This window comes from Octopus bimaculoides, chromosome 4 (genome assembly GCF_046866305.1).
Source record: "Octopus bimaculoides isolate indiv1 chromosome 4, ASM4686630v1, whole genome shotgun sequence".
In the NCBI taxonomy this organism is placed as follows: domain Eukaryota; kingdom Metazoa; phylum Mollusca; class Cephalopoda; order Octopoda; family Octopodidae; genus Octopus; species Octopus bimaculoides.
The window spans coordinates 45,055,347-45,071,752 of NC_142931.1; the positions used below are offsets into that span (position 1 = coordinate 45,055,347).

General features: G+C 38.4%; 1 protein-coding gene across 2 annotated transcripts in view; it reads right to left on the reverse strand.

Annotated features, from left to right (window-relative positions):
* The window catches only part of LOC106884505 (intermembrane lipid transfer protein VPS13B), a 127,202-nt gene that overhangs the window by 18,852 nt on the left and 91,944 nt on the right, over positions 1–16,406 (reverse strand). For both annotated transcript variants that reach the window (XM_089350673.1, XM_089350674.1), the window contains exons 44-48: positions 15,580–15,796; positions 12,562–12,807; positions 10,418–11,698; positions 8,924–9,100; positions 7,752–7,922 (exon numbers count right to left, since the gene is read on the reverse strand). In XM_089350673.1, coding sequence (XP_089206799.1) covers positions 7,752–7,922; positions 8,924–9,100; positions 10,418–11,698; positions 12,562–12,807; positions 15,580–15,796 — 2,092 coding nt within the window. The remainder of the gene's footprint in view (positions 1–7,751; positions 7,923–8,923; positions 9,101–10,417; positions 11,699–12,561; positions 12,808–15,579; positions 15,797–16,406) is intronic.

Genomic DNA, 16,406 nt, shown 5'->3' on the forward strand with positions numbered 1-16,406 from the left:
CAGAGAGTGTAGTGGGTGCTTTTACGTGTCACCCACACGAAAACGGCCACGCTCGAAATGGTGTCTTTTATGTGCCACCCGCACAAGCCAGTCCAGGGGCACTGGCAACGATCTCGCTCGAAAATCCTACGGGAGCCAGTCAGGCGGTACTGGCAACGGCCACGCTCAAAATGGAGCATCTCATGTGCCACCCGCACAAGAACCAGTCCAGGAGCACTGGCAACGATCTTACTTGGCTTGCCGGGTCTTCTCACGCACAGCACATTTCCAAAGGTCTCGGTCAGTAGTCATCGCCTCGGTGAGGCCCAATGTACGAAGGTCTTGCCTCACCACCTCAGCCCAGGTCTTCCTGGGCCTACCTCTTCCACGGGTTCCCTCAACTGTTAGGGTGTGGCACTTTTTCACGCAGCTATCCTCATCCATTCTCACCACATGTCCATACCAGCGCAATCGTCTCTCTTGCACGCCACAACTGATGCTTCTAATGTTCAGCTTTTCTCTCAAGATACTTACACTCTGACGGGTATTCACATTGACATTACACATCCAACGGAGCATACTGGCTTCATTCCTTGCGAGCTTACGTATGTCCTCAGCAGTTACAGCCCATGTTTCACTGCCATGTAGCATGGTTGTTCGTACGCATGCGTCATACAGTCTGCCTTTTACTCTGAGTGAGAGTCCCTTTGTCGCCAGCAGGGGTAAGAGCTCTCTAAACTTTGCCCAGGCTATTCTTATTCTAGTAGCTACACTTTCAGCGCACCCACCCCCACTACTAACTTGGTCGCCCAGATAGCGGAAGCTATCGACTACCTCTAGTTTTTCACCCTGGAATGAGATAGAAGTTGTTTCCTGTTTGTTTACAGTCTTTATTGCACCTGAACATCAGCCACAAACAAAAACTAACTTGCTAGTTAACCTGCCTTTGATGTTGCTGCACCTCTTATGTGTCCATAGCTTGCACCGGGTACATCTTATAGAGTTACTACCTACTCCTTTTCTACATACTGAGCAGGGCCATCTACCTGAAGGGGTTTGTGTTTTATCTACCTTCCTACTTATTAGGATTTTGGTTTTAGCTAGGTTGACTCTAAGGCCCTTCAATTCTAGACCTTGCTTCCACACCTGAAACTTCTCCTCTAGTTCTGATAGTGACTCCGCAATTAGGGCAAGGTCATCAGCATAGAGGAGCTCCCAGGGGCAACCTGTCTTGAACTCCTCTGTGATTGCCTGGAGGACTATGGTAAATAAGAGGGGGCTGAGGACGGAACCTTGGTGGACCCCTACCTCTACCCGGAATTCATTGCTGTACTCATTTCCAACCCTCACCTTACTGGCAGCATCTCTGTACATGGCTCGCACAGCTCTCACTAACCATTCTTCTATCCCAAGTTTCCTCATTGACCACCAGATAAGGGATCGGGGGACCCTGTCAAAGGCTTTCTCCATGTCAACGAAAGCCAGGTACAGAGGTTTATCCTTAGCTAGGTATTTCTCCTGCAACTGTCTCACTAGAAATAAGGCATCAGTAGTGCTTTTACCTGGCACGAACCCAAACTGCATTTCATCTAAATTGATTCGCTCCCTAATTAGTTGGGCTATGACCCTCTCTGTAACTTTCATAACCTGATCTAACAGCTTGATGCCTCTGTAATTATTTGTATCTAAAGCGTCACCTTTACCTTTGTAGCAGTTGACTATGATGCTGCTACACCAGTCATTGGGTATGACTCCTTCGTGTATCACCTGGTTCGTAATACGGGTGACTAGGCTATAGCGATGGATAAAATAATTGAAGTAGTCAGAGTGATTAACAGAATAATTAATCTTAGACTAGTCATAAGCAAGACTTCAGTGATCTTTGTAATCAGGATTGATAGATAAGCAAAAGACCATTACTATGATAACGTCTTTCAGAACACCTCAATAATAGATGATAGCAACTTGGCTATCATGGACAGTGCCTTTAATGGACGTGTTGGGCAACATCGCAATGGCTATTCTGATGTACACACTATGGTTATGTTACACCAAATGTAAAAGGTTCAACATTATTGGAGTGTTATGTGTATGTAATGATAGTCAATTACTCACTAATGCCTTGAAGAAAGAGACTTGGAAATGCTACAAGATGTTGTTGAATAAGGACAATATATACAAAGAATAAGAATTACAGCAAGAGCCCAATATCTGTTGACCAGTCTATGGTTAAAAGGGCTATTGAGGATGTGAAGAAAAAGCAACTGAAGTGCCAGGAATAGTCATGTAGATGATGAAAATAATTAGTGTAGCACTGGGGGGGGGGGGTATCTTTAATTGAGTGGCAAAGTAGTATCATTAACTGTTATTTTAGCAAAAATGATGCTTATGAAAATTTGTAAAAACAGAAGTATCAAATTAATGGAGCAAGTTGTGAAAGTAACAGGGAAAATAAGAACATGGCTAATTAGGAAGAAAATAAGCTTAGACAAAATGCAGTTAGGACTGTACCAGGATATGACCACAATAATGTCTTCTTCATGTGACAATTGGGCAACTATAGGAGAAAATCTTAGCAGAGAGTCAGCCTCTAAAACTAGCATTTATTGACCTGGAGAAGACTTTTGATAAGGCTTTATGCTCTGTGGTTGTGAGACACTAAGAAAACCAGTGTATATGAATGGCTTATGAAAGTCAGGCGAGCTATATACAAAGGTGCCAAGAGCAAGGTGTGAATTAGCAATGAGTTCAATAAAGAATTTATCAGGTAAGTATTTTTTCAGCATTCTGTTTATTGTAATTCCACAATTCTCCAAGCTGTAAATAGAGTGTTTCAAAACTGGTCATCTGAGAAAACTTTTCTGTGCTGACAATCTAGTTCCCATAGTCAGGTCAGTCAAAGAATTTGAGGAAAAGTTCCAAACATAGAAGCAGAGCCTAGAATCCAAAAGTATAAAAGTGAACTTTATCAAGTCTTAACACAGAAGAATACATTCTTCTGCAATCGAGAAAGTGGCTACTCTTGATATGCCAAAAAGTATATCTTCTACACTGGGTATCCAATGTAAACTATATGTTCATGAGAGATATAGTGAGGCAAGCTGACAGAAATGACTCCATATGCAGGTAACACAAAAGAGTAGTTAGCACCATGAAATTAATTCTTTCAAAGGTAGAAATATTTTATAGCATCTGTTATCTTGATGACATAATCAACAAGGGAGATGGGTGTTCTGAAAGTATTGTAGCCAGAATAAGAATGGAATGAAGCAGTTCAGAGAGCCTCTGCTGGCAACAAAGGGATTCTCTCTGTGAGTGAAGAGCAGGCTTAATAATGCTTGAGTATAAAGAGTGACAATGCATGGAAGTGAAACACAAAATTGTACACGAAGGATGTGTAAAGGCTGGAAAGAAACAAGGCAAGCCTGTAATGTTAGTACACATGAACAATAGAGCATAAACAAGCAAGAGGAAAACAGGTTATAAGAGGAATCAGATACAGAGAGCAGAAAAGAAGAGCAATCTGGTACAAACACGTGTGCAAGAGAGTGGGCTGCACTGGTATGGATAATAGATACATATGAAGGATAATAACTGGGTAAAGAAAACCAAACTATCCAACTGGAAGAAACTTGTGTGAGAGGAAGACCAAAAAAATATACAAGAGATGATGTAAGTTGATCTCAGAAAGCTTGACCCTTACAAAAGAAACCTTAACAAGTGATGAGGCACTGTGTTAGACAAGATGTATCTAATCAACATAGGTATGGAAAAACAGTCACAAAATGTTGATGATGTTGATGAAGATGATAGCTGGCATGTTCCTTTGTCAAAACTTTAACTAACTTTTCATACTTTGCATAAGTACTTTATAAAATAGATTATCATTTCAAGGTTTTTTCAAAGAGCTTGATTTTCTCCACATTCAATATTTAGCCATGTCCTGAGCATTTGTTTTCCTCTTGTTATTAATATTCATGTGCTGAACATCTGTTTCCCCATTGTCAATTAACACAAGATATTATGTCTATCAGTAGTTTAATAATTTTTTGCCATACTAAGATAGCTACTTAACAACAGCAACAACAATCCAGCCATTTGCTTCTACTTCTCATACTAAGTGTTGCCAAAAATGGTTTGAAGAAAATAAGCAACAGCAACAACAATAACACTAACAATAGAACCAATGAGAACCAATACATATAGTCATTCAATCTATAGAAATAGCAGCCAAGTACCCTCAAATTAAATCTACCATCTTAGAATACATTAAATGTAATCCTAAATACATTATGTCTAAGTATGACTGTATTAACAGACAAAACTAATATGAAAAACCCTAAAAAGGAAAACATTTTACATATTTAATATGAAATTCAGAGACAGAAAGAGAGAAGGGAGAACAGATTTACAGATTTACTAGGACAGACTTTACTGTCATTGTTGCTGCTCTTGTTATTTTTGTTGTGTAATAATCCCTTGGTCTGTTTGTGACTAAATGAAACTGAACTAATCTACATATTGAATATACTACAATGTTTCAAACAAAGGGAGACATAGCTTTGTCATCACAATTAAGATGAAATCAGTAATGTCTACATGAGAAAAAAATTAATGCAGTCAAAATATAAATATGAAAAAAAAAATGAAAAGTTTAAGTGTAAGTGATTTCAATAATTATGACATGAAATTTCCAGAAAATGTCACTGGCACAAACCAACCATAACATTCACATAAAGAATTTATTAGATGATGTGTAATCAGATCAAGATATCTTTGGTTTTTATCAAATTCTAAGTGATTTATCTGACTTGGTATTAAACTCAACAGATATTGTGGATCTAATATCACACAAGGCACATGAGTTGATGTGCACAAGTCACAAAGCAGGTTTAACAATACATCTGTGTACAGACACTTGATAACCTTTCATGATGATTTTTATCATCATCAAACTAAAAGTTCATCATAAATACCTTCATGTTATCCTCTTTCTGGCAAACAGCCTGTAGTTAAATGGAAATACAATCTTAATATATTAGGAAAATACACCTTTTATTAGTTTAAATAAAATTAAATAGGGTTAATGACACAGTCTGTACAGTCCTAGGCTACTAACAAAGATCACTTTGAAGATATTTGATGTTACTTAAAACTTACATAAAATGAAGCACAGGTCTTCAGTTTTATTTACAAGTGAGAGGTCTCAACTAGCACAATTAGACGTAAGGACTGTTGTGGCAAGAAATCTGTTTCTGTCTCTCTGTCACAAATGCTCTGCCCCTCTCATAATTCCTTGTCCTGTGAGTTACTTGGTTACCCTGCCAATGCTGGTGCCACATTAAAAGCATCCAGTCCACACTGTAGTGTAGTTGGCATCTATTGGGATGGAAACTAAGTTCCTGCCATCATTTTTAAATTTTGGAATCTATTTTTTTCGTTAATTCTATTTTTGAATCATTTTGGAATCTATTTTGATTTTTTTTCTAGTTAATTTTAGTTAATTTTTGTTTATGTTCAGATCATTAAAATGGAATGTCAAGTTAAGAAAAGCAAGCATTTTCAACACCTTCTTTTTGCTTTTAATCAAGGTTCTAAAGCCACAAAAGCTGCTCGCGACATTTGTTCTGTGTATGGAGAGGGTGCCATAACTGAAAGAACCGCTCATGATTGGTATGCCACGTTCAAAAATGGAAATTTTGACCTCAAAGACGCACCTTGTTCTGGCCATCCAGTTGGTTTGATGAAGGGTGATTAAACCAACTTTTGCACGAAAATTCTCATCAAACGACAAAGGAACTGGCAGAGAAAATGGAATGCTCCCACACTGCTATAGAGAAGCATCTTCACTTGATGGGAAAGGTTCAGAAGTATGGAGCATGGGTTCTGCATGCTTTAAGTGACAACAACAAAAATCAACGAGCCACAATCTCTGCTGGTTTGCTTGCTCATCACTGCTCAACTCATGGACACAAGCAACGATTTCTTTACTGAATTGTAACTGGCAACGAAAAATGGTGCCTGTACATCAATATGAAGCAACGTAAGGAATGGCTTAGCCCCGGTAAACAAGCAACACAGCAAGTGAAACAAGATCTTCATCCGCGTAAAACGATGTTGTGCGTATGGTGGGACTGGGAAGGGATTATCCATTACAAATTGCTTGAATGGAACCAAACGGTCAATGTGGAACTCTATGTTCAACAAATGGAATGACTCAACACAGCTATTCAAGAGAAAAGACCTAATCATCAGCATGGAGTTCTGCTGCATGACAACACCCGCCCTCATATCGCCCACACCTGCCGTACTCTCCTGACTTGGCACCAAAGGATTTCCACCTCTTTCGATCTCTTTCAAATGCTATGCGCAGAGTTTCGTTCAATATTGATGCAGAATTGAGAGCTTGGTTAGATTAACTTTTCGAGTCAAAATCGGGTGATTTCTACCAACGAGGTATTGAAAATCTTGTTGAACGTTGGGAAGAAGTTGTAAACAACATGGGTGAATACATTATTGATTAATTAGTTGTTGTTTTTTATTAAACCTTTTAAAAAATTTAAATTAAAAAAAATGGCAGGAACTTAGTTGCCAACCAGCAGTAAAAATCTTACCAAAATTAACTTTGCCTGTGCTAGTACCATGTAAAAAGTACTGAGTCCACTCTGTAAAGTGGTTGGTGTTAGGAAGGGCATCCAGCCGTAAAATCCCTGCCAAAACAAACACAGTAGCCTTGGGTAGATTTTCTACTTGGCCGGCTCCTGTCAACCGTCTTACCCATGCTTGCATGGAAGATGGACATTAAACAACGACGACAACGATGATGATGATCTCCTTCAAATCAAACCCAACCATCTTAAAACAGATACTCTGCAGTTTTGAATTCATAAAGCCTAAAAGAATTATTAAACTATCACAGCTGGCACACCTTTGATCACAGGTCTGCACAGTCAGGACTGATTAGGATCTAAATAACAACAAATTAATTAATTTCATTGTTAATATTTGAACTTAAGATACATAACTTTTTAGCATTCAAATTAACGAAATAAGGCCACTGTAAAGACACTGTTATTTATGCAAACTCAATACACCTGGTCTTGTAGATACTACCTTTTCATAGGAGAAAATTCATTTGTTTCAACCTAATATGAATTCCATCCTAACACAATTGATATTATGAATACTAAATGTTTAAATCACAGGTGAACTTAGAATGATGGAAATGATTGATGAAATACAGACATGTTTCTTTCTTCTGTCTGAAACTCATGCTTACAAATTCTAGTATTACTTTATACTAAAAATCAAAGCAATTATTTATCCATAATTTAAAGGAATCATTTTTGATTTCTTTTATTTTTTTATTCTCCTCATGTTATGATGATGTACAGTTCAAAGTTAAAAAGAAAATGTTTAAGAAATGAAATCATTGTGCCAAGTAGCAATATAGCAATAATATCTTAAACCAAACCAAACAATGTTTGCAAAAACATCTAACCAATACCTGCACAAACAGCTGAGAAATGAAGATTACTAATATATATTATCAAATACAAAAGATTAAAAACAAAACCCACACCTGAAACAACCTCTGCATGATTATTAGGTTATCTAGAATTACTGAAAAGAAGGGAATATTGAATAATAAAATCCTGAATCAATATGAATAAAAGATAGGATGGTAATAACTAGGAAACCCTTCGATTATATGTCTGCTCAAATAGAGATGGCCTGGAGTTAAAGAACAACAAAATCTGCTAAGAACTCACCAAGTAGACTAATTCCTAGACCACTTAGTCCTTGTTTGAGACCATCAGATAAACCAGTTGGGCGAATTCTTCGATTTTCTTCCTGCCGTTCTAGATGACCAGCATCTAGTGAGAGGCGGTCCATATTTCGAGATACACTGGATGCAAAGTTTGTTATAGAGGTGAGTGTACCTAAAGAGAAATATAAATAAGCATGTAAGTTCAATGTTTTCCTTCGACGTTACACAACGATGAAGAACACACATACAAATACATGAGAGTATCAGATGATGATTTGTTCTAACTGATATCTGAATTCAAATCCCACTAAGGTCAACTTTACATTTCATCCTTTCAGGAGCCCGTGATGCTAGACTGGCAGAATTGCTAGAACATCAGATGGAGTGCTTTGCTTGTCTCAGTTTCAGCTCTTTGTTGCTGCCACACTGCTCTAGCCTTGCTTTTCTCCTGAACAACATCCATGGTGTGAAGAGAGGAAACTTGCATGTGCAGGTAAGTGCTAGTCTTCTATCAAAATCTTGCCCAAGCCTATACTTTGGAGAGGAACTTTCCAAGTGCAGATATTCAAACTACCTATAACAGACAACAGAGATTATTGATTTTGCTGAGAATACAAGATTTACCAAGGGACAAGTTTCATTGCCAAAACACTTTACAGATAGTATATAAAATATTTTGACATGAAACTCTCAAGGTCTTGAGTAATTCCTATCGTATTTGCAGCAAATAAAACGTTATATATCAGCCAATCAATACCTTCTGATTGAATCTGTTAGATGGAGACTGTATAAAACTCACTGTATGCACACGCACACACACACACACACACACACACCACACATTTTATTTTTAAGCAGTAGAAAATTATAAAAACGACTGAAGGGCAGAGTTTTGGACATGGCACATATCAAACCTCTGTAGATGTGTATGTGTGTCTATGTGAATGTTCAGCACTTTATATTAAAAAAAGCCTACAAACAGTGATGTTTATGACATTTCTCTTACAAGAGATTTCCATTCCATTTTATTCAAGTGTTAAACGAACACTATTTTTAATGTGCTTTGTTAATCATGTGCTGACTAATGATCTTTTATTGATTTTACATTAAATTTATTACAAGTCAGTGAGATACAGTTGGTGAAAAAGAAAAAAAATATTTTAAACAGTATACCTGCAGTAACATTTCTCAGCAATGAAGACATTCCCTGGGATACACCGGTAAGAAAAGCTCCAGGACCTTGTGTTAGACCAGTGATTGGCAGCTTGAACAGATCAGCCACCCCTGTGCCAATATTGCGCACAAGACCAGTTGGATTCCCAAGAATTTCTAAAGAACCAACAACTATTCCTGAAAATCAAATAAATAAACAATAAGTAGAAGAAAAAGGAGGGAAAGTAAGATAGAAAAGATGCCAAAGTCTTTTTGGATTAGACTCTCTATATTTAGAGAAGCCATGCGTACAAGCTGGCTTGACTGGGTGGTTAAAAAGTTTGTTTTATAATCATGCTTTCAGATTTGATTCCACTGTATGGCACCTTAGGCAAGTGCTTTCTACCTCAGTTTGGAGTTGGCAAATGATATGTGAATGAAACAAGGCAGATATAAACTGAAACTCATCTGCATTTTACACCTGTTTTTATGCCAAGATGGGTTGAACAGGTCATCATAATAATAGTCAATTCTTATTTGAAGTTACTGCTCTCTTGTTTGTGTCTAAAGACCTTGTATTGTTTGTATATTTCACTTTTGGCTTACTTTCAAAGGCCGGAAGCTCATCCTATAGAATGGACCAACTGACATATAGATATGTACATTTGTATGTGTGCATGCATGCTTGTGTGTTTGTCTGTGTGTGTTTGGACACCATTTGGTTTATGTCCAGTATAAGCAAAATGCCTCATAGCTTGGGAGCTCAACATGTAAAGATCAATGAAATAAAGTACCTCTTTCGTCAAAAACAGTAAGGGTCTACGTCAAGCAAGGTATTCAAGTGTAGAATTGCCTCAAAAAGTTGCTTCCAACCCATGCCAGTATAGAAAAAATGAATATAAAACAATGATGATGACAGCTTCTGTAAGTCAGTCTACCAAAGTATTGATAATTCAACACACAGTTAATAAGTGGATATTTCAAAAGTAAATGAAGCACTTCACCTACAGCAAGGTATGAAAGCACTTAGACACTGCAATAGTCTCTTAAAACAATAATCATGGTGTAGGAGTGGCTGTGTGGTAAGTAGCTTGCTTACCAACCACATGGTTCCGGGTTCAGTCCCATTGCATGGCACCTTGGGCAAGTGTCTTCTACTATAGCCTCAGGCCAACCAAAGCCTTGTGAGTGGATTTGGTAGACAGAAACTGAAAGAAGCCCGTTGTATATATGTAAATATATATATGTGTGCGTGTATATGTTTGTGCGTGTATATGTTTGTGCGTCTGTGTTTGTCCCCCAACATCGCTTGACAACCGATAGTGGTGTGTTTACGTCCCCGTAAATTAGCGGTTCAGCAAAAGCGATCGATAGAATAAGTACTAGGCTTACAAAGAATACGTTCCAGGGTCAATTTGCCCGACTAAAAGCGGTGCTCCAGCATGGCCACAGTAAAATGACTGAAACATGTAAAAGAGTATGGAAACAGCAATAATACAATTTCAAAACACTTACCAGCACGAAATAAGGCTCCAGATGCATAATGCATAGTAATTGAGCGAATGAGATGTTGGCATGATGTAAAGATTTCATCTTTCTCAAACTTGCCAAATGATAATGGTGAATGGTCTGATGCAATGAAAAGCTTCAATGATGCATGTACACTGAGTAATGTATTGATAGGATGGATGCACAAATATTGCATTCTGATTGGGGAATTGTGAACTTTTGCAGCTTGTAACAGTGATCGTGGCAAATGCTTTAGACTACTGGACTCTTGAGGTTCGCTGGAGAGTGGAGTTGGAATGAATGCTTGAAGTTCTTTGAAAAGTCGATAAATGAAGGCGTCTTCAACAAACAGAGCTAATGGCTGTACAGAAATGTCTAAAGCTCTGATGAATGAACCAGAATTTGAAATGTCAGTCTCCAAGACTAATTGTAAATGTAGAAAGCTGTCAGATTTCAAAATAGCATGTTTTTCAATTGCACTCATGTGACTCTCAATTGTAGGTATTGTCTTTTTGGATGATGTTGGAGACTGCTGACGAATGAGAATGACTGGAAAATCATACTGTGCTCTGTGAAATAGTTGATTATCAATTTGTATGTCACCAATGCAAAGGCTACTAGAAGATTTTGACATTTGTAGCATCTGTGATGGGAAGTTCGTTGCTGGATAGTGTGCCAAGAAGAAATTGGAGAGAGAGATACATAAGATTTCACCAATTATATCAGATGAGCTCACTTCATCAAGTATGATAATACAGACATTTTTGAGTAAACAGCCACAATTGAAACAAATGTCCCACTTGGGATCTAACGATGATAGCATATTAGCTTTTTGTAAGGACATAACAGATGAAAATGTTGATGATTTCTTAACAGTCTCCTTTGAACCTGATGTTATTTGATCCTTGATGAGAACAGTGGTTTCCCGCCCTTTTATTCGACTGCGGATTTCTTTTGCGGATATATCTGCTTTACTAACAGGTTCCAAAATTAAGTATGTTGTCATGTTAACTCTTTCCACATGAACTTTGATATCAAAAAAGTTTGGTATACGAAGAAAAGTATCGTAATGTGACAAAATATCAATTCCACTGCTCCACCGTGCTTTTGTAGTCCCACAAATGTCATCCTGTGATGAAACACCAATATGAAGCTTTGGCAATATTTGGCTACCTGGCATTTCAGGGAAGGTAGAATTAATAAATGGCATGGTGTAATATACACATTTACCAGCAGCTATTGTAGGAAGAGCATCCAAATACTCTGTTTCTTCTACAACTGTTACATCTAATTTGAAAACAAAAAAAAAAAAAGAAAAGCCCAATTAATCCAAAAGGAAATTGAAAATTACAAGTACAAAATCTAAAATAAGTAAATAAGAATTATAAATTGTTTGACAGTCTAACTGACAATGTAAATTGTAAAAATAAGCCTGTAAGCTTAAAGTTAAATTTTTATTTCAAAGTTTTGTCCAAAATAAAAATTGTGTTTCATTTAAGCTACAGACAAATTTAAAATTAATGTTTCTCCTTTAAAATAAATAACCAGTGTTATATCAAACAACCCTAAATTAACTGAGTAGGTAACATAGATGCTCACATATAAAAGGTTCAACATTTTGACCCATATAATTTCATGTTAAACTGTATCCATAGACAAAAACTTCTAATTTATCTCTTGTGAGCCATGGTACCTAGTTATGAAATAGGTAGTATATTGAAGAAATGAAGTTAATTGTTAAAAGCACCAAGAATTTTGTATCACTGAAATACAACAAAGGCTTCAAATCAGGGCATACATATTGCATTGGTAAAAATAACTTTCTCCACAAATGCTATATAAAGAGGGATTCCTCAATAATACTCTGAGAATATAATGAATTATGAAACACACCCACATATACACACTAATACCCTTCTCCTCAACATCACATGTAAGAATGTCATAAAGATATGATTTGGTGAAGCTGATGAGCAGACAGAGTCTTACGTGACTATTCTAATTAGAATGAAACATCCAATTAAATCAATATCTAACGCCACAAGCATTTAACTCACACTGTAGATTCTGTATAAACAATTTATGTCCATTTATCTTAATTAAAGAAATATATGAAATAAAAACAATGTCCAAGAATATAAATTCCATACCACTTATGCTGAGATTCATTAAAGTCTGTCCATAGGTAACTGGGAAAGAACAACAGTTTGAAATCAAGCAACCTGGAGAATTATCTTGCTCTGCCACAAAGTAAGTAAGTCCTTCATCTGTGTGACCACTGATAACCAAAGGACGAGTTGTTGCATAGCTGCTGGCTTTTATTGGCACAGAAGCTGTAAGTCGAACACCAGCTTTACTGGAAGTTATTCTCAAAGGAAAAGACCAAGCAGAATCATCTATGGAGACAAACAAAAATGGAGATTGAAAATTACAGCAAAAACAGTTAACTCTTTAACATTTCAACCAGACATATCCGGTCCAATTATTCTGTTTTATGTTCACACTGATCCAGCCTCTTACACCTACCCTACAGTGTTATTACCTCCGCCAAGGAAGGAGGTTATGTTTTCATCGGTGTTGGTTTGTCCGTCTGTGTGCAAAATAACCAAAAATATTGTGAACGGTATTTGATGAAACTTGCAGGAAAAGTTAGTAATGACACAAGGAAAAGATGATGAAATTTTGGTAGTGATCCGGGAATTTTTATGGATTCTGGAAGGATGTTTTCATTTGTTATATCTACTTTACATGAAGTAAATGTTACGTTCTTTGATTATCTCCCCTGAAAACATGTTCATCGTTTCTACATAACCTATGATGGTGTTGCTGTTTCCAAAGTTTATTTTCGTTTCTCTATTAGTAATTTTACTCACGTATCTATTTTAAAATGAACTGCTTGGTGGAGGTCTGCGGAGGATGACATAACAAGCCTTGACTACTGGGATCGACTCAAAAAGCTCAGGCTTTGCTCTCTCCACTGCTGCTGTGAGCTCTATATCATCTGTATCGTCGTCGTCGTCGTTTAACATCCGCTTTCCATGCTAGCATGGGTTGGACGATTTGACTGAGGACTGATGAAACCAGATGGCTACACCAGGCTCCAATCTGATTTGGCAGAGTTTCTACAGCTGGATGCCCTTCTTAACGCCAACCACTCAGAGAGTGTAGTGGGTGCTTTTACGTGTCACCCGCACAAAGGCCAGTCAGGCGGCACTGGCAACGGCCACGCTCAAAATGGTGCACTTCATGTGCCACCCGCACAAGAGTCAGTCCAGGGGCACTGGCAATGATCTCGCTCGAAAATCCCACAAAGTCCAGCCAGGCGACACTGGTAACGGTCACGCTCAAATGGGGCATTTCATGTGTCACCCACACAAGAGCCAGTCCAGGGGTACCGGCAACGATCTCGCTCGAAAATCCTACGGCGGCCCCGCACAAGAGCCAGTTCAGGGGCACTGGCAACGATCTCGCTCGAAAAACCTCATGTGTCGCCCGCACATGAGCCAGTCCAGGGGCACTGGCAACGATTTCGCTCGAAAAACCTCATGTGTCACCCGCACATGAGCCAGTCCAGGCGCACTGGCAACGATGTCGCTTGAAAATCCTACGACGGCCCCGCACATGAGCCAGCCCAGGGGCACCAGCAACGATCTCGCTCAAAAGATTTCATGTGTCGCCCGCACATGAGCTAGTCCAGGGGCACTGGCAACAATCTCTCTCGAAAGATTTCATGTGTCGCCCGCACATGAGCCAGTCCAGGGGCACTGGCAACGATCCCGCTCGAAAGATTTCATGTGTCGCCCGCACATGAGCCAGTCCAGGGGCACCGGCAACGATCTCTCTCGAAAATCCTACGACGGCCCCGCACAAGAGCCAGTTCAGGGGCACTGGTAACGATCTCGCTCGAAACATTTCATGTGTCGCCCACACATGAGCCAGTCCAGGGGCACCGGCAACGATCTCTCTCGAAAATCTTATGACGGCCCCGCACAAGAGCCAGTCCAGGGGCACTGGCGTGGAAAATATTCCATTAACATTGCCCATCTTTAAAATTTGTCCGAGGCTTGGCCCCTGTGCCATCCGTCCACTAGAGAAATGTTCATGTCGTATCACAACACTATGACAGAACTAATTCACCTCAATTGGCCCCGCTCTCTTCAACATCGTGCCAGACACACATAAAGGAGGAAAGTGACTTCACGGCATTCAAACGATCCCTAGATGATTACCCCCAACAAATACCAGATAAACCAATCACACCCAGATATATCTCTGAAAACAATAACTCTCTGCTTGAATAGATTCCCCAGAGCTGACTGTGTATCTCTTCCAGGTGGTGCTATTAAATTAGACATGGCCTGAGTCAACTTCGGCCGAAACTTATCTTAGTAATCTAATCTATGCTGTAACCTTTTAATCAAAGCATGACAACGTGGGTAGAGGCTAATATCTTAACATCTCTGATGGTCTTAAGTATAAAAGAAATGATTCATCATCATCATCATCGTTTAATGTCTGCTTTCTATGCTAGCATGGGTTGGACGATTTGACTGAGGACTGGTGGACCAGGACGTAAAGATTTATATAGAGCTACATTCAGAGTATGTCTATAAGCTATTGTGTTTAGACCTGGTTTCTATCCTCAAAGTATTACGTTTTGTAGATGCAATTTTTTTTTTTTAATAAAGCACTCCAAAATTAGAAAAATCAAAAATCTGCAACAATCTCGGTCCCATGAGTATTGGATAATGGATTTTCAACTGTGTAAAGAAACTGATTGTGGTGATTGTAGTTTTGACGGTGATTGTGGTGAAAGCAGAGGTAGTGTTGATGATGACGATAGTCGAGATAAGTACGGGAGGAGGTTATGTTTTTGCTGGCATTGGTTTGGGAAATGGGATGATTTTTCAGCATGCATGTATATGGGTAGAAATGAGCTGCTTGATGGAGGTCTGCGCTCTCTGAGTGCTTTTCTAGTTCTAAAAGTAACCTATCACATCACTGAAATTACAAAGCTATGAGATAATCCATGATTAATTCAAAAGAATGTGAATAAATAAGAATTGCATTTGACAGAGTAATCTGAATGGTAAATGGTTAAGTGAAGTTAAATGAATTAATAAAATAAAATAGAATTTATAAAGTTTATCAAAAATCATTCAGAATACCTGTAGGCTCTAATTCATGGGATTGATGTTGGTTGCTTTTATCAATCTCTCGCAGTCGAATGTAATGAACAAAATTGTTTTTCTGATTGAAATCAATGCCTTGGTGCTTCTCTTGTAATAGGACTGTCCATGACAATAGTGGGCTCAAATTGTCAGCATCTTTGGACTGGCTGTGACTTGGAACGATGCATTGTTCTATTTCAGTAGGGAGAGTAACCTGAAATAATTCCAAAACCAATTACTACTGATGTTTATAGAATTTCTATGATAAATGTAATTTTGTTCAAATGAAAAAAGTAGCTCACAATGAGATGTGGGAAGATTCTGGGCTCTCAACATTATAATAACATTTCCTTACAAGGTCATGACAATTAGAATTTTTTTTAGAAAAATGGAAATGGAAAGTTATGTAATCATTTAATCTAAAGGCATTTATAACATAAGTGAACTCAAGAACTTATCTGGGAAATGAATTCAAGGAAGACATGGGACAAGGTGGTGAAGCATGATCTTCAAACATTGGGCCTCACGGAGGCAATGACAAATGACTGAGACCTTTTCACGATATGCTGTGCTTGAGAAGAGCTGTCAAGCCAAGTGAAACTGTAGTCTTGACCAATGCTGGTGTCATGTAACAGGCACCCATGCTGGTGGAATGGAAAAAGCATCCTTTGAACATGGGACCTCAGATAGGCTATGCTAAGTAACCAAGACCTTTGATAATATGCTGTGCTTGAGAAAACTCATCAAGCCAAGTGAAAGCATAGTTGTGGCAAATGCCAGTGTCACATAACTGGCACCCATGCTGGAGGAAGTGTAAAAGGCAC